This window comes from Cetorhinus maximus, chromosome 7 (assembly GCF_964194155.1).
Source record: "Cetorhinus maximus chromosome 7, sCetMax3.hap1.1, whole genome shotgun sequence".
Lineage (NCBI taxonomy): Eukaryota > Metazoa > Chordata > Chondrichthyes > Lamniformes > Cetorhinidae > Cetorhinus > Cetorhinus maximus.
Window position 1 is genome coordinate 57,478,270 of NC_135885.1, and position 26,439 is coordinate 57,504,708.

The following is a 26,439-nucleotide window of genomic DNA, read 5'->3' on the forward strand; positions in this document are numbered from 1 at the left end:
CGGTGCCTAGGTCGATGCCAGGCAGTCCATCCGGTTTCATTCATTTTTTAGACTTCATAGCAGTTTGATACAACTGAGTGGCTTGCTAGGCCATTTCAGAGGGCAGTTAAGAGTCAACCACATTGCTGCGAGTCTGGAGTCACTTGTAGGCCAGGCCAGGTAAGGGCAGCAGATTTCCTTCCCTAAAGGGCATTAGAGTACCAGATGGGTTTTTACGTCAATCAACAATGGTTTTGTGGTCACTATAACTGAGATTTTAATTCCAGATGTATTAATTGAATTTAAATTCCACCTGCTGCTGTGGGGGATTTGAACCCATGTCCCCAGAGCATTAGCCTGAGCCTCTGGATTATTGCTAGGCCAGTGACATTACCACTATGCCGACGTCTGCCCCTAATTATGCCAGATTTTATGCATGCAGGGACAGCAGCAGTCATGATCTGCAAAATCCCCTGTCTGCCTTCTCAGGTGGGTGTGCAAGATCCTATGGCACTATTGGAAAAAGAGCTAGGGAAATCCTCCCTGGTGTCCTGGCCAATATTTATTTCTCAGCCAACATCACTAACACAGATTGTCTTATTGCTGTTAGCGGTATCTTGTATTGTGGCTGCAGCATTTTCTATATTACAACAGTGACGATACTTCAAAGGTACTTCATTAGCTGTTATGAGCTTTGGAATATCCCGAAGTTATAAAAGATGTTATATAAAGACAAGCTTTTTTTTCCTTCAAATTGCTTGTTGTATGGATATCAACTGAAGTGACTTTAATGCACAAGATATTAAAGAAATATTGCTGGTAATTTTATCTGAACACAAGTGAAAGCATTTGCAATAGCTTATATTCAACATAACAGAACAATCTGAATTATAAGCATACTCACCTAAGGAAGATCATTCCCATTCTGGATATTGTAGCAGGAGATGCACAGCTGAGATCATGAGTTTCAAATACAAAGTTAACATTTGGTCCAAACTGGATCCTTTCTCCGCTTGGCATGGTGAGCAGCCGATTATCATCTAGTACTGAGTTTAAGGACTCAATCCACTCAGGATCAATGTCCCCATCGCAGATAATCCAGGAGTGGACTTCTAAAGCAGAGCACAGAATAAATATAACCTTCAATAATGGGTTAGGTTTTCAAGAGCTTGTAATGAAGAGCTAGTAAGACTGAGGGGCTGATTGGGTCGCATCCCAACTTACGTTGCTCTAACACTCCAACCATGCTGACCTTGGCTGCCTAGGCCCTAAACTCTGGAATTCCCTCCCTAAACCTCTCTGTTTTCCCATCTTCCTTTAAATTGCTTCTTAAACCTCTCTCTTTTACCAAACATTTGTTCACTCGTCCTGATATCTCTTTATGGCTCAGTGTCAATTTTTTAATTATACTTTTACTAGGTTATATAAATACAAGTTGCTTCTGTTGTTTACATGTTTTCTTTCTCCTCTTCTGAAGGCAAAATATGGATTCATGGGCAATAGCCGTTAAGCAAATCGCACAAGAGAACATTTTTCTTGTCTAACTCTGGACATGGAATGTCAGCTAGCTACTGAACTGTAGGAAATTTCACTGCAGAGTTCAATGTTACCCTGACCTGTGATCCACACTCCCAGGAGAAGCTGTTGAGAGCACAATCAGGAGCAAGTATCTCAGCTACCTTTCCCCAGCCCAGATACTCCAAGACCACTGTATGGTTCTATTACTGTACAGCTGTGTTCGACCTAGCACAGTTCATGGATCAAACCTGAAGCCTTCTTGGTTTGCACACATTCTAAATGGAATTGCTGGTGGGGCGGGGGTGGTACTTATTAATGTGTATAGATGTTTACACTACAGGTAATAAAGATTTTTTTGAGTTTATAACAAGCTACTTTGTTATTAAAATCAGGATTCAACATAGTAAGAGACCGTTAACCAAAACAACAACTTTTATTTACATTACGCCTTTAACACAATGAAACGTCCCAAAGTGAAACTACTTAAACAGTCTCAATAAAAATATTTATTTTGAAAGGATCTTTTTCATAGAAATCAGATTTCCTGCAAACTGAACTCTAGGGACAGGTTATTTCCACACACCCCAAACCTCCCAAAAATGTAATACAATGCAATAGTCACAAACTACAGTTTTTGCAACATTAAAATTTTATCTAGATATCATAAACCAAAAACATTTGCACTCTCATTTTAACTTATATTGTAGAATATCACTAAATAATAAAATTGCAACTTTAACTGTTTGTCTGTATTTTATATGTGGGCTTAATAGTTCATTTTGGCTTTATTTTAAATTTGTATGCATTGCTTCTTCCCTCAGCCAATTAATAGTTTTATATTAGTTGCATCATGACTTCTTACCCTGTGGCTCTCGAACAACCTGACGAGCACTATTTGTTAACACACCATCAGACCATTCTCGGGTATCCATGTCAATGTGACCCAGGAGCTGCTGGCGTGGCATAGCTTTGGGATTCATTGTGTACTGCTTCACTGTCTTGTTTATTTTACCGAGAGCTGTCCGTAACATTCGCCATAGTGTCGATTTTCCTGCACCACTTGGACCCACAATAACTACTCCCATTCTCTGGCGCAGTTGTTCAAAAAGTTCCAAAGCCTTCTTTATCTAGAAAAAATTAAGCAGTTATACAAGTTTAAGCAAGGAAAAAATTCTCATTTGATGACCAAGTAGATGAGATTGTCAACAGCTTTTATACCCAGGAAAACGACAGGATATTTCATCAGTTTTGTTGAAAACACTTTGATTCTGTTAAATGTAGAAGAACAGATTTCCCAGAGGTAGCTGCTGCCTAAGTCAACAGGAAAATTGGTCCATCATTTGAGCTAAATATAATTTCCACCATTCAAATAACTTGGGCTTAGAATGAGGATTCATTAGATTAGTAACCATACCTGGGTTTTGTTACAATTATAAGGTTTATAAGATTATTATTATATCTTGGGACTGTAGCTTTAAATTTAGGGTAAATGAAGGGGTCATGTGGCCTGTTCTAAAGTCTGCTGACAGTAAGCCTGGGTGGTTTGATTGTTATAGAGTTCAAAGGAAGGCTTAGATGGTTTTACTGAGAAGCTGCAAGGTATTTATGCTGGGGGACAATGACAGCAGTCACTGAGTTTACCGTGAGTATGCTATGAGTCCCCCAAAGTCCCAGAAAAGTGACATTGGTATTGGGCCGTAAACAGTTGCCCATTTACTTCTGGGAACGAAAGGTGCTTGAGATCAAGGATAGCTAATTGGCATTTAACCTGGGCTCACAGTTAATGCGTTTAACACTGCCATGGGTAAAAGGGTAGAGGAAGCCATTTTTGAGATCAGGTTACAAGCTTCCCTACACATCAATGAATATCGCAATATTGTCTGGTCAGCAGAGAGAAAAGGCTGCTTAGCTTTGCAAGCTACCACAACCAAATGCAGGAGGTAGACGGTCTCTAGTTGAAGAGACGCATCCCGCAGCCATCTAAGGATTATAAGAGATTTATCCTGGCATGGCCAGGGGGAATAATCATCGGAACAGGCTTTAATGCTAGTAGTGGATATAAGAAACTCTCCAAAAATGAGGAAAGCACCTGGAGAGGGTTACTCAAAATAACTCAGTGAAATGGGGATACTGAAACCCCTTGGGAGCATCTGTGGGCTGTTTGCTATAAGGACTAATTCCATAGGTAGTGCGACGTGTGATTAGTATAAAAGGGGAATGCTCCTTTCCGTAGTTTTTTTATTCATTCAAGGGATGGGGGCTTTGCTGGCTAGGCCACCATTTATTGCCCATCCCTAATTGCCCTTGAGAAGGCAGTGGTGAGCTGCCTGGCATGGCATGGCTTCCTGCACTCTTCATTGAACCAGGGTTGATCCCAGGCTTGGTGGTAATGGGTAGGGTTGGGGATATGACAGGCCGTGAGGTTACAGATTGTGGTTGAGCACAATTCTGCTGCTGCTGCTGATAGCCCACAGATCCTCATGGTTGCCCAGTCTCGAGTTGCTAGATCTGTTTGAAATCTATCCAATTTAGCACGGTGGTGGTGCCACACCACATGATGGAGGGTATCCTCAATGTGAAGGCGGGATTTGCTCTCCACAAGGACTGTGGAGCCGGCACTCCTACGATAATGTCATGGACAGATGCATCTGCGGCAGTCAGGTTGGTGAGGATGATATCAAGTATGTTTTTCCCTCTTGTTGGTTTCCTCACCACCTGTCGCTACCAAGCCACTCTAGGTGGTGCCCCACCCAGAGTATATTCTGCGCCCTTGCCACCCTCAGTGCTTCCTTCATGTGGTGTTCAACGTGGAGGAGTACTGATTCATCAGCTGTGGGGGGAGGTGGGGAGGCGGTACGTGGTAATCAGCGGGGAGTTTCCTTGCCCATGTTTGACCTGATGCCATGAGACTTCATGGGGTCTGGAGTCATGTTGAGGACTCCTAGGACAACTGTATACCACTGTGCCACCACCTCTGCTGGGTCTATCCTGCCAGTGGAACAGGACATCCCCTGGATTGGTGATGGTGGTATCTGGAGCATTGTCTGTAAGGTATGATTCCATGAGTATGGCTATGTCAGGCTGTTGCTTGACTAGTCAGAGAGACAGCTCTCCCAATTTTGGCACAAGCCCCCAGGTGCTAATAAGGAGGACTTTGCAAGATCGATAGTGCTGAATTTGCCATTGTCGTTTCCAGTGCCTAGGTCGATGCCGGGTGGTCCATCCGGTTTCGTTCCCTTGAGGCTTTTTAGCAGTTTGATACAACTGAATGGCTTGCTAGGCCATTTCAGAGGGCATTTAAGAGTCAACCACATTACTGCGGAGTCTGGAGTCACACGTAGGCCAGACCAGGTAAGGACAGCAGATTTCCTTCCCTAAAGGACAGTAGAGAGTCAGTTGGGTTTTTACTACAATCAACAATGGTTTCATCATTAGACTTTAATTCCACATTTTTAGTGGATTCAAATTTCACCATCTGCCATGGTGGGATTCGATCCTGCGTCCCCAGAGCATTACCCTGGGTCTCTGGATTACTAGTCTAGTGACAATACCATAAAGCCACAGCCTCCCCTCATTAAGTATAAGTTGCCTACAAAAGAAAATAGTGTTTAGTTAATTGTGTTTTCATAGTTATTTGTGACAGGAAAAAATTGTTGAAATGTGAAATCATGTCATTCCTTTGACTAAAACTGGAAGTTGAATCGCTTTTTAAAAGCCAGTCTCTATGGAGGTCGTCACAGTGTATAATCATTTATAACATATTTATAACGGCGGAAAGCGCATTAAAATAATAAGTAAAATTTATAAATACAACTCTGAAAGTAATTTCTGTCAGAAGAAGCATTAATTTATTCAGGAGTGGTACTGATATCATTCTGTTGAAACATGAATATATAACCATGCACTTTTAAACAATCACTGTTTTTCTGCCTGGTAAATTAATCAGCATTAAATTGAGCACACAGCTTTGAGACTTTCGAAAAGTATAACAAATGTGTAATTCAAAGTCATACAAAAAGTTAATTGGAGTATGTATTAAGCAAAATATTCCCATTAATAAAATGCATTAGTGTTACAATACAAGGAATCACATGAATTGTTGATTTGATCAAGTATGTTTATAATTCAAAATGAGTTTGTCATTTTCTATGCAAATTTGCCCTATGTATTCCACAACTTCACACATGAATTTATATTATACTGTCGCAATTATGACAAAATAATACAGGTCAGAATGTTCAAATAATTGTAATTAACCATTTCCATCTTTTTAGCTATCCTCATATTTACCTGGTTGGGTATAATCTCTAAGTTTGCTTCCTCAAATGCCTCATGGAGAGCAGCAGCCAGGTCCACATATTCAACATCTTTGAAGTTAACACCAGGGAAAATATCTCTCACCAAAGCATCAAACCTCGTACAGTCAGCAAATGTCAGTTTTGACATAGTGTTAAGGCGCAGAGCCTGAACAACAATGTGACTCTCATCAACTGTAAAACAAAGAAATGGAAAAATAAATTGAACATATTCCAAATGTGTATTTTCACAAAGGCGATGCTTTGTAAGATTCCAGGACTAAGTACATGAGCTGTTTAAAAAGTTAACATTTACCTTTCTAATTTCCTTGCTAAAATTGCATTCACAGGAGGGAACTAATTCTAAAAACATCAAGTAAAAACATCAATTCATTCAGAATTATAGTTTTCTTGAAGGTAGGCATTGATAAGAGAATTTTGTACTTAAACATAGAGATTAGAGGATTTTCCAATATAACTGTGCATAATACCAAAAGAGCTAATTTCAGAGAGACTTTGGTGTACACAGAAAGTTAGCACGCAGGTACAGAAAGCAAGTAGGAAGGCAAATGGCATGTGGCCTTTATTGCAAGAGGATTCAAGTGCAAAGATAAGATGTTTTGCTACAATTGTATCAGGCTTTAGTGAGGCCACACCTGGAGTACTGTGCACAGTTTCGGTCTCCATATCTAAGGAAGGATATCCTTGCTTTGAAAGTGGTATAGCAAAGGTTCACTAGCTTGGATCCTGGATGAAAGGGTTATTCTATGATGAGAGGCTGAGTAAATACTCATGGAATCAGAGAATCATAGAATGGTTACAGGGCAAAAGGAGGCCAATCGGCCCATTGTGACCATGTTGGCTTTCTGCAAGAGCAACTCAGCTGGCCCTTTCCTCTGTAGCCATGCTTTTTTTTTCCCCTTCAGGTGCTTATCCAATCCCCTATGAAAGCCATGTTTGAAATTTCCTCAAATTCTCAGCCAGGGCTGATGCAAGAGTATTAAGTGCCCTAGGTGACGTCCCAACCCGTCCACCCCTCCCCCCACCAACAATTACCTTTCAAAAATGAATATTGTGCATTGGTATGAATAAAAACTGTGCATTTATAATTACCGATTAACTTTACATGAATAGAAGAATATTATGATACTGTTTGTACATTCCCATTGTTCTACACCTTTCACAAGATATGTATTAGAAGAAATGAACATTATCATATGTAATATGGCTCATATGATGTAATACGGCTCACATGTAATACTGTGTTCCTGCAACAGTTACTAGATGATTTTGTGCGTAATTTACATAATCAATAATTATTACAATAGAGTGAGCTAGATTAAATTGCATTCATGATATTATTTACTGTTTTGGAATAGTCATGTAAATTTACAAACATGCAAAACTGTCGCATAAACAGAATGAGGAATATATGAAATTTTGGGAAAGACTGCAATGTAAATACATGGAAATCTATATGTACGTCAGTACATGTGGCTGTATATCAATAGGTCTAGGCTTTTCATTCTCACTGCTGAAGCTTGTTTGTTTACTTATGTAGTTTCATGAATAGTGAACTCAGTTTTTCACCACCCACGGCAACTGCCTAGTTTGGCTAGTGATTGCACTGGCCCTGCTCTCAGGCAATGCAATCCAGATCCTCACCACTTGCTGCATAAAATATTTTTTCCCCATGTCACCATGGTTCTTTTGCCATTCACCTTATATCAGTGTCCTCTGGTTCTCAACATTTCTGTCAATCGAAACAATTTCTCTCCATCTACTCTGTCCAGACTCATGATTTTCAAACCACCATCAAACCTTCTTTCAACCTTCTTTTCTTTATACAGAACAACCCCAGTTTCTCCATTCTATCCACATAACTGAAGTCCCTCATTCCTGGAACCACTGCCATAAATATTTACAGCACCCTCTCTAAAGCCTTCCCATCTTCCTTAAGTGTGGTGCCCAGAACTGCACGCAATATACCATTGAGGCTGAACCAGTGTTTTATGAAGGTTCATCATAACTTCCTTATTTTTGTACGCTATCCCTCTATTTATAAAGCTCAGGGTCCAGTTGCCTCTCTTTATTCTCTCTACCAAAATGCATCACCTCTCACTTCTCCGCATCAGATTTCATCTGCCACATGTCTGCCATTCCACTAGCCTACATCTTCAAGTCTATCTAAGGCCTTAATATTTATTTTTATTCATTCATGAAGTGTGGGCTTCGCTGGCTGGGCCAGCATTTATTGCCCATCCCTAATTGCCCTTAAGGAGGCGGTGGCGAGCTGCCTTCTTGAACCGCTGCAGTCCATGTGGTGTAGGTACACCCACAGTGCTGTTAGGGTGTTCCAGGATTTTGACCCAGTGACAGTGAAAGAACGGTGATATATTTCCAAATCAGGATGGTGAGTGACTTGGAGGGGAACTTCCAGGTGTTCCCATGTATCAGCTGCCCTCGTCATTCTAGATGGTAGTGGTCATGGGTTTGTAAGGTGCTGACTAAGGAGCCTTGATGAATTCCTGCAGTGCATCTTGTAGATGGCACACAGTGCTGCTACTATGCGTTGGTGGTGTAGGGAGTGATTGTTTGGTGGATGAATCAAGCAGGCTGCTTTGCCCTGGATGGTGTCAAGCTTCTTGAGTGTTGTGGGAACTGCACTCACCCATGCAAGTGGAGAGTATTCCATCACACTTCTGACTTGTGCCTTGCAGATGGTGGACAGTCTTTGGGGAGTCAGGAGGTGGGTTACTCACCGTACTATTCCTAGCCTCTGACCTGCTCTTGTATCCATAGTATTTAAATGGCTAGTCCAGTTCAGATTCTGGTCAATGGTAACCCCAAGGGTGTTGATAGTGGGGGATTCAGTGATGGTAATGCCATTGAATGTCAAGGAGTGATGGTTAGATTCTCTCTTGTTAGAGATGGTCATTGCCTGCCACTTGTGTGGCACGAAGGTCACTTGCCACTTGTCAGCCCAAGCCTGGATATTGACCAGGTCCTGCTGCATTTGGACATGGACTGCTACAGTATCTGAGGAGTCGCGAATGGTGCTGAACATTGTGCAATCATCAGCGAACATCCCCACTTCTGACCCTTATGATAGAAGGCAAGTCATTGATGAAGCAGCTGAAGGTGGTTGGGCCTAAGATACTACCCTGAGGAGCTCCTGCAGTGATGTCTTGGAACTAAGACGATTGGCCTCCAACAACCAAAGCCATCTTCCTTTGTGCTAGGTATGACTCCAACCAGCAGAGAGATTTCCCCCTGATTCCTATTGACTCCAGTTTTGCTAAGGCTCACACTCAGTCAAATGTACCTTGATGTGAAGGGCAATCGCTCTCACCTCACCTCTGGAGTTCAGCTCTTTTATCCATGCTTGAACCAAAGCTGTAATGAGGTCAGGAGCTGAGTTGCACTGCCAGAAACCAAACTGAGCGTCAGTGAGCAGGTTATTGCTAAGCAAATGCTGCTTGATAGTAGTGTTGAATACCCCTTCCATCGCTTTATTGATATATCAAGAAAAGCAATGGGCGAAGTACTGACCCCTGGGGAACACCACTATGTACCTCACCCCAGTCCAAAAAACAACCATTCACCACTACTCTATTTCCTGTCACTCAGCTAACTTTGTGTCCGTGCTGCCACCTTACCATTTATTCAATGGGCTATTATGTAGCAACAAAAGCAAAACACTGCAGATTGCTGGAAATCTGAAATAAAAACAGAAAATTCTGCAAATACTCAGCAAATCTGGCAGCATCTGTGGAGAGAAACAGAGTTAGCTTTTCAGGTCAAGGATCTTTCTTAAGAACTGAAAGGAGATAGAAATGTAATAGGCTTTAAATAACTGAAAGGGGGTGATGGGGAGGAATAACAAAAGGAAAGATCTGTGATAGGTTGGAAGGCAGGACAGATTAAATGACAAAAGATTTCATGGTGCAAAAGACAAAATGAGTGGGAATGGTTGTAGCAAAGAAACAATTTGCCCAGAGTGGGTACAAATGGCAGAACAATGAACAGCCATGTCCAAAAGCAAAGACATAAGAATCAAGGTTAAGACTGACACATGCAAAACAAAAAATGAAACAAATTGGCGGGGGGGGACAGAGTTTAAGGTCTGAAATTGCTGCACTCAATGTTGAGTCCAGAAGGCTGTAAAATGCCTAATCAAAAGATGAAGTGCGGTTCTTCGAGCTTGTATTGAGCTTCACTGAAACACTGCAACCAGCCAGGAACAGAGGTATCAGCATAAGAGCAGGGTGGAAAATTAAAAAGGCAAGCAACCGGAAGCTTGGGTTCTTGCTTGCAGACTGAGTGGAGATGTTCTGCAAAACAGTCACCCGACGTGCATTTGATCTCCCCAATACAGAGGAGGCCATATTGTAAGCAGCAAATACATAGCATACTGTATTGAAAGAAGTACACATAAACCACTGCTTTCTCTGGAAGGGGTGTTTGGGGCCTTGAACGATAAGGAGAGAGGAGGTAAATGGGTAGGTGTTATATCTCCTGCATTTGTATGGGAAGGTGCTGTGGTAAGGGGACATGGTGTTGAGGTGATTAAGGAGTGGAACAGGGTGTCACAGAGGGAACGGTCCCTTCAGAATGCTGACAGAGGAGAGGAGATGTGTTTCATGGTGGCATCATGCTGGAAGTGGCAGGAATAGCAGAGGATGATCCGTTGGATGCGGAGGCTGGTAGGTTGGAATGTGAGGACATGGGGAACCCTATCACATTTCTGGGAGGGAGGGTAACAAATGAAAGCAGAAGTGTGGGAAATAAATCGGACATGGTTTAGGGCTCTGTCAACCACAGCTGGGGGGAAATCCACAGTTTATGAAAAAGGAAGACTTATCAGAAGCACTGTTCTGGAAGGTTACATCATTAGAACAGATACGACTGAGACGGAGAAACTGGGAGAATGGGATGGAATCCTTATAGGGTGTAGGATATGGAGAAGTGTAGTCAAGGTAGCTGTGGAAGTCCGTGGCTTATAATGAATATTAATTGCTAACCTGTCTCCAGTAATGGAGACAGAGAAGTCGAGGAAGGGAAGGGAAGAGTTGCAGATGGACTATGTGAAGATGAGAGGAGGGCCACATACCCTACAGAAAAACCAGTCACAGCTAGGATCCATGCAGATACTCATAGCAACACTTTTTATTTGGAGGAGGTGAGGTGAGTTAAAAGGGGGAATTGTTCAATGAGAGAGCAAGTTCAGCCGGGAGGGTGGTGGTGGATGAGGTTTGGTTGGGCCACTGCTCAAGGAAGAAGCAGAGAGCCCTCAGATCATCCAGCTGGGGAACGGAGGTGCAGAGAGAATGGATATCTATAGTGAAGAGGAGGCAGCTAGGGCCAGGAAACTGGAAATTGTTGAAATAATGCAGGACATCAGAAGAGTCACGGATGTAGGTAGGCAGAAACTGCACAAGGGAGGAAAAAGAAGAGCCAAGATAGGGAAGAAATACATTCAGTGGGGCAGGGACAGGCACAAACAATGGATCTAACAGGACAGTCCCATTTGTAGATTTTGGGAAAGAGATAGAAGGGGGCTGTTCAAGATTGAGGGACTTTGAGGAGGGAAGCTGTGAAGGGAAGATTCCTGGAGGAGCTGTGGTTAGTGACACTTCTGGAAACAATAGTTTGATGTCCAGTGGAGGTGATCATGGTCCAGGGGGAGCTACAAAGAAGTGTTGGGAGAATTGACACTTGGCCTCTACCAGGTAGAGGTTGGTACTCCAGACAACAACATGTCCCTTGTCAGCAGGTTCGAAAACAATGCCAGGGTTAGGCCTGAGCAAACAGAGTGCAACAAATTCAGAGGGAGGCAGGTTAGTGTGAGTGAGGGGAGCAGATAAATTGAGACGTCTGATGAAAAGATCGAGTACAGGTAAGAGGTCAGAGGAAGAGGAGGGAGAATATTGGAAACAGGTGAAATGGTCTGCTGATCAGGGGGGTGAACTGCTAGCCAAAGAAGTGAGCATAGGTGCAAGAATTACTTCTGAACCTACTATTAGTAGTTGCACTGTGCTTTCTCATTCTCCAATCTTTCACCCCATTCTGCCAACCCACAGATCTCACTGCTTGGCCATCATCCTGAACATTCAACCAATATTTAAACTTGCCCGTGGCTTTTCCTGCACATCCCTCAATTGTAGCATTTCTCCAATCACTACCCTTCCAGAAATACGCCTTCCAGTACCCACTCTGGCCAATTGGTCCTTGGATGTGATAACTCTGTACTGTATGACATTATCACTCACATTACCACTGTCGAGCCCTTGATTGCCTGTATTCTGTTCCTCATGACCATTTTAAAAAAACATGAGCACTTGGAAGTACAAGGTGCCTCGTTTACTTCTATCAGCTGCTCAGAGTCTAAGATTTTGTAATCAATTCTGATTAATCATATGGAGTGAATCTTAACAGTTTGATTGTCATGTTTGGTAACTACTGTCTTACAATCACAACATATTACCTTACCAGGACCTTTCCATTCACTACGGCCCTTTCATTTGTAATACATCAAATCTCGTAAATTAAATACTGTCTCAGCATTGATGAAACCCTGTCTACGTGCATGACAAACATTCAAATGTGCAGGAAAAATGAAACTAATTCTAGTACCTTATAGAAAAAGAGGACAATTGCACAGCACACAAGGCAAGTTGCAATTCATCCATAGGCTAATTAAAAGGGACTATAAGCTCCAATCATCTGCAGTGATTTTTTTTGCATTAACCATCCACTACAGGACAGTTACCAACTTGCAGGCTGGTTGTTCATTTAAATTTTATCGATCACCAGATGATTCCTTTCCCATAGGCCATTGCGGAAAGGACTTTCAGCCGTAGTATTCGTGACCATCATGTTCATGTTTTCACATGTCTTGGAACTCATCATTGGGGAGGCGTCTGTCACTTGGTTTCAGAGAGTGGTGCCTGACCACAAGTCACCTATTGGTCTACATGGACTGAGTGAACGTCAGAGTATAAGATAGCTTTTATAACTTGTATTATCCTTACAAATCTGTACAGGTATAGTTGTGGGCGAAGGAGAAATGTAATATAGTTCATCTTTTCTTGTTTATTAACTGTTTTATTATTTTGTCAGAAGTTCATCAGCCAACTCCTGTGACTCCGGTCAGTAGCTACTCTACCCTGAGGGCAGCTTTCAAATGGTCTTTATATCTAAGTTTGAGAAACCTCCATGCAAACTACATAATCGACCCAGTAAAACTGAGCTCTGATAAGCATGGGCCCAATGCCAGATATGCAGCACTTGGTTGGGGATTTGGTCCTGCCACCTGATGATGGAAATGGATCTCAGACAGCGAAGGTGAAATGCTTCTATTTGTTTTATGTGATTCCGGTAGGTTGTCCAAGTCTCACATCCATAAAAGATGTGATGTAAGAACCACTACCTGGTAGACTTTGATCTTTGTTCTGAGACAAACTCCACACTCTTTCCAAAGTCTGAGTGAGCCTGCCAAACGGCTGAGTTTGCTTTTGCTAGGTGATGGTTGATTTCATCATGCAGAATAGTGTTATTGGAGAGGACACTCCCAAGATAGCAAAACCTCTGTACTGAACGAAGGGGTTTGTTTTTGATAGTGACTGTGGTGTCTTGGAGTACATGGCCACGGGTGGGTTGATACAAGGTCTCTGTCTTCTGGCTTATTGTCAGGCCACAATGTTCTGAAGCTAGAGAAAAACAATCAACAAGCAGTTGAATATCCTTCGGAGTATGTGCTATGAAAGCGCTGTCATCTCCGAACAAAAGCTTAGTCAGTAGCTGTTCAATAACCTTTGTGCAAGTCTTGAGCATTTGCAAGTTGAAGAGATTGTCGTCTGTCCTGAAACAAATGTGTACTCCTGTGTCAAGATCACGTGAGTGTGTATTGGAGAATGACCGAGAAGTACCTGGCAAACAGAGGTGGAGCCAACACACAGGCTTGCTTGGTGCTGTTGGTGACAGGAAAGGCATCCAGTGACGTACTACTTTGAATCACACTGACCATCATGCCATTATGACGACCATACTGGGTAAAGTGCAGTCAACAGACTTTCCAAAAATAATTACCTCATCATGCCCTATGTCAAGTTTAATTTTTGCCATTTTCATTGAAGGTTTATTCAGTAGCTTAGGTTTTTTTTTAAAATTCATTCATGGGATGTGGGCTTCACTGGCTGAGCCAGCATTTATTGCCCATCCCTCGTTAATACCCTAAGACTTAAGACATAGGGGCAGAAGTAGGCAATTCAGCTCATTGAGTCTGCTCTGCCATTCAATGAGATCACAGCAGATCTGATGATCCTCAACTCCACTCTCCTGCCTTTTCCCTATAGCCTTGGATTCCCTTACTGATTAAAAATCTATCTCAGCCGCGAATATACTTAACGACCCAGCCTCCACAGTAAAGAATTCCACAGATTCGCTACCCTCAGAAGAAATTCCTCCTCATCTCTGTTATAAATGGGCAACCCCTTATTCTGAGGTTATGGCCTTTGGTCCTAGACTCTCCCACAAGGGGAAACAACCTCTCATCATCGACCCTGTCAAGTGCCCTAAGAATCTTAGTTGCTTTTGAGAAAATGGTGGTGAGCTGCTTTCTTGAACCGCTGCAGTCCATGTAGTGTAGGTACACCCATAGTGCTGTTGGGGAGGGAGTTCCAGGATTTTGACCCAGCAACAGTGAAAGTGTCTCATTGGAGACGGCATCAGTATTGATAAAATAGCTTACTCCAGCTATTTTACACTGAATTACAATTCTTTAATGACCTTAATGTGTTGCCATCACCAAATCTAAAACAAGTCATACTTTTATATTCTTTAACATTGCAATAATCCTTACTAATCAGTGAATACAAATAGCGTTTTAATGAAACTGTTCCACGTACTGTCGAAGTGAGGGACTATCTAGTATTGCGTAGTTAAATGAGTCCATGGCTAACACATTCTCCACAGGACTAAAACTCCTCGTGACCAGTATAACTTGTGCGGATTCATCATTATCTTCTTCCTCAAAATTCTCTGCATCACTTGATTTTTCAAGGAACCTGCTTCTCCACTTTGGGCTGTTCACTGCATAATACTTTGAGTAACGCCTGAGGCACCTATTAACTGCTCCTTGGACATTCCTGAGATTAATTTGCTTATTATTACTGTTCCAATTGTGTCTTCAGCTGTAACAGCCAGATATGGTACAGATTTTTTTTCATCCAAATTCAACCAGTCTTTAACCCCCTCCATTGTATTGACACCTGGGTCCAGTATCAGGACCCTTTTGAAATCTGGCGATCATTGCATCTTCTACTCTTTGTATGGAATGTCCCATTTGTTCCATGAAGTCTGAAAGGAATTACTGTTCCCCCAAGAATATTTTCAAGGCTGCAGGCATCTGATCCAATGGAGTCTCCCTCTCCGAGGCTTTATAGGATAGACACAGAGGTGTTTCCCCTAGCTGGGGAATCTAGAACTAGGGGGGCACAGCCTTAGCATAAGGGGTCGATCTTCTAGCTCTGAGGTGAGGAGGAATCTCTTCATTCAGAGGGTTATGAATCTTTGGAATTCTCCACCCTAGAGGGCTGTGTATGCTTCAACGTTGAGTATATTCAACACTGGATAGATAAGGAGAAAGGTACTTTCCAGAAAGTCAAGTGGTGAAGGATAGAAATAAAGCCTATTTACACACACTTTAATAAGCATTTATTTATAGTGATACAGATTATAAGTATGCATCTCCTAACTCAACAACCACTGTTTCAGTGTTCCTATTTGCACGAGAATAAATGAATCCCCACTACATACAATTAAAAAGAATTAATAAACAACTAACATGCAGAGCTGGAAGAAAGTGGAGTTGAGGCAGAAGCTCAGCCATGATCATATCAAAATAGCAGGGCAGGCTCAAGGGGCCATATGGTTTACTCCAGCTCCTATTTCTTATGTTCTTCTAAATAGTGCCAATTGAACTCACGTTAACTCTTCTATCTACAAATACTAAAACTTTCTATGTATTACCACTATTTTCTATTTTTGTTTCACAGCTCCAGCATTTGCACATTTTTCTTTTTATTGATCACTTTTAACCGAACAGATAATATATGTTTCTTCAAACAACAGTTAATACAGGAAAATCTAGCTGTCAACCATAACAAATCTTCCCGCACTTGTACAGATGCTACTATAGGTTTTGTCAAAAACTACTGAGTACTTACTTTTTCTTTTGTTTTTCTTTAGTTGTTGAAGCAGATTTCCACATCCCTTGAGGACTGTCTTCAATGCTCTCAAACCCCAGTCATAATGCTGCTGTGGCATCAGAAGCTCTCTGAAATTTTGCCATAAGCAAAATTTAAATAAACAATTTAATTTAGGAGAATAGACTATATATTATGGTATTATATTTTAGGGCTTTTAGTCATATTTTTGAGGGGTTCAATTCCAAAGACCTATATGTAAGTGAATCCTTGGGCGGAATCTTGTAGCGGCATCAGGGATCTCAGCTGCTGGCTCGAGACCCATGTGGCAATTTTTGGGAAGGCCCGCCAAACCACAAGCCAATCAGGCAGTGGCGAGGCCAGCAGTGGGCCTGCCCCTGGAACCGTGACTCCAGGGGAGGAAGTCTCACCTACCAAGAGCTGCCAGCCAATCAGAGCCATCAACTTTTTTGCTCAGCAGCACCATAGGGGAGCCAGTGGCTGCAGCAGGGAAAACACCTATCGGAGTCCCAGAGCAACCACGTCATGTGTAAGTAATGTGGGGGCGGAGAGTGCATGTTTCGTGGTGTGGGAGTTGCAGGGAGAGAGGCGTAGGGGACTCCCTGTGCCCCCACCCCACTCCCCCTAACCAATAATTAGTTCATTGATCAGGCATTGAATGCCTTTGGTCAACTTATCCCCACCACCAAACCCGGAGGTGACAAGCTGGCTGCACAGTTCTACCTGTCATGCATGCCACATGTCAACAGGCCCACCTGCTACTGGGTTAATACCAGCAGTGGCAGGATGAGGCCCTTAAGTGGTCATTAATTGGCCACTTAAGTGCCTCAATAGACGGCGGGGCAGGAAGGTCAACCATGGACTTTCCTGCCCAGGACTTAAATCTGGCAGAGGTGGGAAGGCGGCGAGGTTCCAGTACACCACTATCCTGCCTAATTACATGCCCTTCCCATTTTCAAGATTGCCACCAACGAGAGCACAAAATTCTGCCCCTTATACCTGGTCAAATGTGCTGCACCTTAATAAAAAAAATGTTAGGAATTTAGAGAGCCAAAGGATAAAACAGGAACACTTATTACATTTAGCATACTGAATATACCGCAAACCTTTCATAACCTACTAGGCTTCAGAAAGCAGTAGAATATTCCCACGAAACATTGACAGGCTATAAACTGGTAGCTTATCAAAAAGAACAGACAAGCAACAGTAATTAAATAATTCATGTGCCATATGCTGTGGAATTCCCTCCCTACACCCCTCTCATCCTTTAAGACCCTCCTTAAAAACCAACTTTCTAATCAAACTTTTGGACACCCTCCTAATATTTCATTTTTGGCTCTACCTCTGTTGTGCTTACACTTCTGAAGTGCCTTGCAACATTTTCTACATTTAAGACAATTTATTATTATATTCGTAGATTTATAATAAACAAACATCTGCAACACAAAATTTCCAACACTGCATGAAATAAAATGCTTAGGTGAATTTAAGGCCCCTTATGTGTTGTTTTCTGAATACAGATACATTAATAATTATCTTCAGTAAACTTCAAATGCAACACAAAATTAGTGTACTATTAAGTATCTCAAATTATGCATCGAATTGATCTCTTTTGCTACTCTACTCTGCTGTTATGTCAACAATAGTGCCACAAGATGGAGGTGCTTTGACTTCTGGTGTAAATGTTTACAATCAAAACTTATTTAATTTACAAAGAAAATAGAATTATTTTAATACATACTTGGAAAGATTAAAGAGGGCTACTAATTTCCTGCCCAATATGTTCCCATCTTTAAATCCTTCTGCATTAAGAATCACTTCAGCAATAAGTTCATTATCTGGTCGAGACATGGCAACAGGTCGAAAAAGTTGTTTCAGATTATCAGGGAGTTTTTGTCGTCCTCCATAACCTTTTCCAGCAGGATTCATGGTGATAAATATTCCAGAGTTTTGATCAAGATCAATCTAAAATTACAAATAAGCTGATTTATAAAATCATGCACCAAAAGAATGAGATATTAATTTAAAGGAAAAATAATTTTACATATACCATCATGATGCAATTCCTATTGAATTGAAAACCTTGGGACAGTTACACACTGCAATGGAACAACAGGTATCATTATGTGCTTTCATCTTGCTATACAAGCTTATTTAAAAAGTAAGGGGTTGCATAGTGGGTGATGGATGGAAAATACTGTACACAATGTAATGTCTAATTTCGTAATTTATAGTCATTATAGAAATAAGTTAATAACTTGCCCTCAAGGTTGACAGTTACGCACAATATTAGCTGGGATGTCAATTTTTTATAACTATGTAAAATTATAAGTTTTTTTTCTAATGTGCAGTAAAATCTTCAGTGCCCTGGCTGTTGACTGTTGTGCATAAAATAGTTTTGCTTTCATAAATTACTTTCCCTTGCAGAGAGTTAAACCAACTTTGACCAGCACTTCCTTGCTATATTGATCAGAAATAAAGCAGAATAGGGTTACCTTATCTGTGTTATGTCTCTATAACAAATTTGCATTATCTCACTCTATAGTGCTCTAATGGTCAGTGGCACAAGAGATTATTAGCAAAAAATGAAAGCATGTGAAATTGGAGGTAATCATGTGACATGGGTGGGTAATTGGTTGGCAGATAGGAAAAAGATGCCTAGAAATTCAGAGTTCTGCATTTAGTTTTGTGCACTGAAACTCAGGAAGGATATACTGAAAGGGACACTGAGCAAGTTAACCAGAATAATATTGGGGCTTAAAGGATTAAATTAAGATGATGAGTTTCATAAACTTGGTTTGTGTTCCCTTGAGTTGAATTTGAGGCGTAATCTAATTGATCTTCTTAAAGGGATAAAAGATATAGGGATTTGACAGAGTAAATACAGAGAAACTACTTCCTCTGATGAGGAATCCAGAACAAGGGGGCATAATCTTATGACTATTTAGGAGTGAAATCAGGATGCACATTTTCACACAAACAGTGGTGGCAATCTGGAACTCTCTCCCAGAAGGCTGTAGATGCAAGGTCAGTTGAAACTTTCAAGACCAAGATTGATAAGAGTTTTGGTAGGTAACGGTATCAAAGGATACACAGCAAAGGCAGGTAAATGGAGTTAGCCATGATCTAATTGAATAGCGGATCTGGTTCACAGGGCTGGATGGCCTATGTCTGTCCCTAATTTTCTATGTCCCAGATACTGGGGGACAGTTTATGTGAATATGTGGCAAGTATGCAGCAGATGGCAGGGTAATTGCAGGCTTCCTCTATCCACATCAACAGCACCACTATTTGCAGCACTGTCATCTACCTGCCAGTATGTGCAGCTCCAGACTCAGACTGTTGTCATCGAGACCTTGAGAACCAGGGGAAAGGGTTCTCTCCTCTTGAATTGAAAGGCCTGCTAACCACTCAAAGGCCTTTGAGTTTACTTCTTGGTTTCTTAATTATTTCAGGCAACATTCATGGATTAGTCATCCATTCTTATTATGTATTGTAATTTTGCACCAGTGGTTAAAATGCCAATCCATTTATATATCTTGTATAACCAATTTTGTGGTTCCCATGCTACTTCCTCAAATTCAACTGTTCCTCCTAGTTCGGTATTATTTGCAAAATTGGCCAGTTAGCACTGAGTTTTGAATACAAATTATTAATGTAAATCAGAAAGCAGGTGGTGTCTCAATCCTTGGAGCACAACATTCAGCACATGGATATAACTCCCCAAACAAGTACCTTTGGCCAATTTCTTATGCATTCCCAAGCTTTACTTTGAATCCCCAAAAACAACAGAATTACAATCAATGATGGGAGAAAAAGAAATATGGGGTAAATCTAGGTCAAGCTCTATACAAATGCTGGGTGGATAAAAACAAGCTATGGTATTATTTCCATCAACCCCCACCTTTCACCAGAGATAATATGGCTAATGGAACATACTGAAGTAAAATCTTCATGTAGTTACTACAAAAGTGAACAGTCATAAAGGGAAAGTGAGCTAAAGTTTCCATCATTTTTATGGCAGATAAGCAACATTTGAAATAAAAAAATCTATTCAAAGTATTCCAAAATAAAGTCTGCCACAGTATTTGTAACAGTAATAAATATGGGTTTATTTCATGCAAGGTCCATTTGGAGTTTCACATTTGGTATGCACATATTTGTTTGCAATATTTATTTCCTACTGACTATTTTGGGAGTAGTTGCTTGTGGAGTTCACTACATACATAAACACAAGGACCATTTGTTTTCTATTGCTTGACAGTTGTTTCAAAAATGATATTTTTTTACATTTTCTGTGAATTTAAAAACTGACATGGTAGAAACAATGTACCTGCTTCCCTAGCAGTTCACAAAATCGTCTGTGATTTTTCAAAGCATCCTGAATAGCCTGAATTTGCATAGAAACAGCAGACAGTACAGCTTCCTCTAAACGATTAAACTCATCAAAGCAGCCCCATGCACCACATTTCACCAAACCAATAAAAATTCGGCCCATGGACTTCACATCTATGCCCTTTAAGAACAAAAATAAGAGATCAATAGATAATTTCTGTCACATTTTTGAAATACAGGATATTCCAGATATTAGAAAGCAAATTTAATACAATTATATAGCAGTTATAACAGAGCACAGGTGTTTTAAGAGAAGGTTTAATGTCACATTGCTAAATGTCACATTTTTGGGACTGGAGTTATGCTAGCACCTACCAAGGTCTAATTCTGAAAGTTAAGCACAATAACCTTTTTGACATTGAACTCTGAAGCTGGTGGAAACCTGGCCATCACAGAGCACAAAGATATAGCTACATTCAACTTCAATCAAAGATATGGATCCCTGTTGATGCCTTACTAGACAACATCCTGACCACTATATGGTCCAAATAATTAGACATTCCCATTTCAACCACTCAGTAATTTACACCATGTAGTGCTGATGTCAGGAACATTTTGGCGTAAGATGCTCTGGGGAAACACAAAGGGATCTGGGTGTCCTAATGCATGAATCTCAAAAGGCTAGTATGCAGGTACTGCAAGTAATTAGGAAAATTAGTAGAATATCATTTATTGCAAGAGCAATTGAATACAAAAGTAGGGAGGTTATGCTTCAGTTGTACAAGGCACTGGTGAGACCACGTGTGGAGTACTGTGTACAATATTGGTCACCTTACCTAAGGAAAGATGTAAATGCGTTTGAAGCAGTTCAGAGAAGGTTTACCAGGCTAATACCAGGAATGGGAAGACTGTCTTATGAGGAAAGGTTGCACAGGTTAGGCTTGTATCAACTGGAGTTTAGACGAGAAAGAGTGGCTTGATTGAAACCTTTAAGATGCTGAGGGGTCTTGACAGGGTGGATGAGGAGAGGATGTTTCCTCTTATAGGGGAATCTAGAACTAGAGATCACGGTTTAAAAATAAGAGTTCGCTCATTTAAGACAGAGATGAGGAGAAATTTTTCTCTTAGAGGGTCGCAAGTCTTTGGAACGCTCTTCCTCAAAAGGCAATGGAAGCAGTCTTTGAATGTTTTTAAGGCAGAGCTAGATAGATTCTTATTAACAAGGGGGTGAAAGGTTATCAGGGGTATGCAGGAAGTTACAATCAGATCAGCCATGATCTCATCGAATGGTGGAGCAGGCTTGAAGGGCTGAGTGGCCTATTCCTGCTCCTTGTTTGTATGTTCCAGGATACGAGAAGTGGTTGTTAGCCACAAAAATCTTAAAGGCCTCCCAAGCATCTTCCACCTACAGCTCGAGTCCAAGAAAGCTATATGTTTAACCTATCCATAGCAGGGGATAGTGATCCTTAAAACACCATATGCTAACTAATTGCCCAACAAAACGGAGCTGCAAGAAACCAGTTATTCATGAAAAGCAAACAAACATATTTTCCCAATTTCTATATTCCCTCTAGCTCCGTAACACAGGAGTTTATATTAATCCTCCTCTTCTTGAGTCAGGCATACAGCCTCACCAAACCTGGTCAAAGTCTTGAGAGTGGGAAGGACCTTCTTCATATTTTTAGTTCCCCACAGGAAATTATATCAATCATCAACTCTTGAAAGCCAAACCATATTAATATGGCCTCATTCATCATCACGGTCAATACTGTTTAAACGCACATGGAAGTATGGTTTCACAGATGGCTTCAGACCCCAAGTAGTATTCTTGTGAGTCTAGTAAGCCTGTATCAGTATTACATTCAAACATAATCCTGTCTTTATTTCTATCAACACATGTGCATTTTCCTCCAGAGGTCTCCAAATGAATTCCGTGGACCTTGGCTCATGTTTCTGCTTACTACCGAGGGATGTGAAAGCTAACTGGAGTTTTCCCACTGAGGCTCGGCTATATTTATTAGGTTTCTTTAAAAATATACACATCATGAGTAACCACAGGAGAGTCATAAATATGCATTGCCTACTGCAAGATATTTTTGGCATTTCTGTCTGATTCATTTGATTTAACTATTTATATAAAAGGTGACCAAGTAGTAAAGACCATGGACGGGATTTCACTTGCCTCTGGGTGGTGTGTTAGGACATGGACGGGCAGTAAAATGTCAGGGAACCTCATTACGAGGGCTCCTCTATTCATTTCTGCCACCGGGCCACTTTACCGGCAGCAGGATCACCTGCTAATCATAGGTGGACAACCAATTAAAGTAATTAATAGGCCCAACTGAAGGCCATCTTCCTGAGCCAATGGCATTTTACCCATAGCGGTGAAGCTCCTTGCCACTTGGTGTGGCCTCCCAGCAGCTTCTGTGGGGAGTGGGGTGGCCACCACAACCAGAGGCTCCAATGTCCAAGGCAGGAAACCAGTCTCAAAGGCAACCCAACAGCCTTACCACCACTGCTGTGGAGGGTTACTCTTCCAATTGCCCAGACAGCCAGCCTGCCTGGCCCTGGCACAAGAACAAATTTTTTACCTCCTCTTTGCAGCCACAGCAGCAGCCACTCCGCTCAGTGGTGCTGATGAGGCAGGAGAGTTGATTGGACTGACAGCGCACAAAGCTAGCCTACCGTCCTTAATTAGACGGTGGGCCCAGTGACAGCCAATTAACTGTCCTTTGCTGGGAAGACTGTTGCCACAGTCCCCTGGCCACCCGCATACTATCCTGATGCCGGGACAGTGTGCTGAGAAAATCCCAGCCCATGTCGCATGGTGCCATTCTGTCTTAAATTAGTATCATATTTTGGTTAGAATATTTTATTACATAAGCTGCTATGGTCATCTTCAAACCAGCAACACCTTATACCTGCTGTCAATAATATACTCTTTCATAATGCATTACATAAACTGGACGAAAATAACAATGCTTCTAAATAATTACCTCATCACAGTTAAAAACAAGGACCTGCCTACCAAACAGGCCACCTAGTGCTTTCACAGATTCTGTCTTGCCAGTACCAGCTGGTCCATATGGATTTCCTCCAAGTCCCATTTTCATGGCTTGAGTGAGAGTCAGGTAGCACTTGTCTGTTAGAGGAGTATGAACCAGCTTTGGAGTATTACCCTATTAGAGAATTCAAAAAGCCGTATTGTTAATAAACACATTTTAAATATTCTCATCACAGTTTATTCATATCGCATTTCTTTTTTACTATGGGATAATCCTCTTTGCATGTTACTATTATGAAGGAAATGCACTTTCTTCTTTATTGCTTACATTATCAGCTAGAAATTTCTGTTGGCAATATTGGTGGATGAAGCCTTAATGCATTTACAATAATTTTAACTTTCTTTTATTCTTTCATGAGATGTGGGCGTTGCTGGCCCATCCCTAATTGCCCTGGTCAGCAGTTAAGAGTCAACTATATTGCTTTGGTCTGGAGTCACAAGTAGGCCAGACCAGGTAAGGATAGCAGATTTCCTTCCTTAAAAGGACATTAGTGAACCAGATGGGGTCTTCCAAAAGTCAATGGTAGTTTTATGGTCATCATTGCAGAGACTAATTCAGTTCCAGATTATTTTTAATTAATTGAGTTTTATTAAAATTCCACCAGCTGCCATGGTAGGATTTGAACCCATGTCACCAGGGCATTAGCCAGGGCCTTGGATTACTGGCCCAGTGACATTACCACTGTCTCCCCTCATTAATATGTTAAAGGAGAAGTTAGGATTATCTTGTCCACTAAAATAGCAAATGAATGTTATTGAAGATATAGGTATTGCTGAATGAAGATAATTTCCCATGAAATAACAAATGCAACTAAGTAGTACCAAGTCTAGCTGGACAGAGAACTGCTTGACAGAGTACTTACTTAACTCAGGGAATTTGGTGAGCGAGTGTTTTAAGAGTTAATCCCATTCTAAAGTCTAATCAAGTTTTGCATTTAACATTTAACTTTAATATTAACTTATCGTTTCTTTCAGTTTTACCCAGTGGTGAACAAACTGCCTGCTAGTGGTGGCTGCACAGTTCGCTAATTAAGTGTCTAGTTAGAACTGGTTCCCTAGTCAGCAGTGCCTGACTCAGGTTTTTCAAATTCCAGCTGGTATAAATACAGATAGTTGTGCTATTGCACAAAGTCCAGCTTGATGGAGTACTGCTGGACAAGGTAATTACTTAATTTGGTGCAGTGAGAGAAGAAGTGCTTGTTCTGCCCTTTTGTAGAACAAGGGGCACTGCAAGAGAGGGAGCAAGAGACAGGTGAGATCTGAGACGTTAATCAGCTAGGTAACTGGTTGGGGCGTTTTAAGTTTCTTTTAAACTAGGGCAGTAGTTTAAACTAGAACCAGGAAATTATAGGTGCTGTATAACTACAAATAACCATTGAATCAAGACTGTAATTAATTAATTGAAGAAAATAAGGTTAGTTTAAGATATGGCAGAGCAGGTTATATGCCTGGGCTGCAGAATGTGGGAGTTAATGGACATCAAGATTGTGCCAAGCAAATACGTCTCTGGGAGGTGTCTCCATCTTGAATCTTAGAGTCATTGAGCTAGAGAGACTCCAACACGTGATGTGGGAGGAGTTTCTGGACAGCTTTATCTGGAATAAGATTTCAGTCAATAACACAAAGTTCAGGAAAGGGAAGGTGTGACTCATATGGGGACCGGGTAGCAAGGATTTAGGCATGGTGAAGGGTTAGGCACCAGTCCTGTCCAGCAGGTATTATCTATTCACTACCTGAGGACAAGGAGAAAGACTGCAGGGAGGACAGCTATAATGCAGACCACAGCACTGTAGCTTTCTGTCATGAGGGTTGGGGAGGTGGGGAGGAACAGCAGAACAGAAATGTGGTAGTAATAGGGAACTCTATAATTAAGGGGAATAGATTGTGTCCTCTGCAGCCAAGAACAAGAATCTTGAAGGGTTGTTGCCTCCCCAGTGCTAGGGTAAGGAATATCTCATGGCGGCAAGAGAGAAACCTGGAAAGGGAGGGGGTAAATTCAATTGTTGTGGTCCACGTTGGACAAACGGCATAGACAGGAACATGATAGGTCCTGCTGAAGAAGTATCAGGAGTTTGAAGTTTAATTTAGAGCCTAAGGTAATAATTTTTGGATTATCGCTTGAACCACGTGCAAATTGGCATAGGAGCAGACAAATCAGGATAATTAACACATGGCTAAAGGGCTGTTGTTGGAAAGGGGGAGTCCCTTTTCACGGGACACTGGCACCAGTTCTGGGACAAAAAGGAACTGTACCGATGGGACGGGTCTCCACCTGAACCCGATGAGTTTCCTAGCAGATAGGATAAATATGGAAATGGCAAAGAATTTAAACAAGAGATGGGGAAGGGATATATTGTATTGGATACCATTCCGAAGGTCTTAATGAAGCCTTTGTAGTCTTAAGTAGGTTAACTGTATGTATTTATTAACTACAAGAACTGATGATGGTTATCCTTCAAGTTCAAAGACAACAATGGACGTGCAGACTCATCAATGATGAACACAGATGGTTATGTAGTCCCAGTCTGGATGCACAGACTCAGAAACAGTTGGGGCATTGGAATTCATATGTTGTGACATGGACAGATGCTGCTCTATGACGTTGTTCATGGGTAGCAATAAGACGTTGATGTTGATCCTTTTCAAAAGTGACAGTAGCTCTACAGATCAGGGCTCTCCAGTGAGTTCCATCTTGCGCTGGTTCTTTCAACTCATTAGGCCTGATGGTGCACTACTTCAGATTTCCCTCAAGCATGTCTTTGTAGCACTTGCCCAGCCGACCTTAGTTTCTTTTGCCATACTGCAGCTGTCTTGGAATGTGATGGCCCTCCATTCTAATTACAGGCCCGACCCAACGCAGTTGGGCTCAGAACCATTGCCTCAATGCTTGTTGTCTGGGCTCAGTCTATGATTTTGAAGTTTGTGATCCGGTCTTGTCAGTGGATGGCAAGGATGGAGAGAAAAGTATTCACCTGAAATTGTTCCAACTGCCTTATGCATTTGCGGGATAAAGTCCAGG

At 41.5% G+C, this 26,439-nt stretch overlaps 1 protein-coding gene across 2 annotated transcripts in view; it reads right to left on the bottom strand.

The window, feature by feature from the left end:
- dync2h1 (dynein cytoplasmic 2 heavy chain 1) overlaps positions 1-26,439 on the bottom strand; it is a 766,235-nt gene that overhangs the window by 612,802 nt on the left and 126,994 nt on the right. For both annotated transcript variants that reach the window (XM_078545532.1, XM_078545531.1), the window contains exons 34-40: positions 23,353-23,535; positions 20,355-20,537; positions 17,763-17,986; positions 16,022-16,131; positions 5,788-5,987; positions 2,360-2,624; positions 884-1,091 (exon numbers count right to left, since the gene is read on the bottom strand). In XM_078545532.1, the coding sequence (XP_078401658.1) occupies positions 884-1,091; positions 2,360-2,624; positions 5,788-5,987; positions 16,022-16,131; positions 17,763-17,986; positions 20,355-20,537; positions 23,353-23,535 (1,373 nt within the window). The remainder of the gene's footprint in view (positions 1-883; positions 1,092-2,359; positions 2,625-5,787; positions 5,988-16,021; positions 16,132-17,762; positions 17,987-20,354; positions 20,538-23,352; positions 23,536-26,439) is intronic.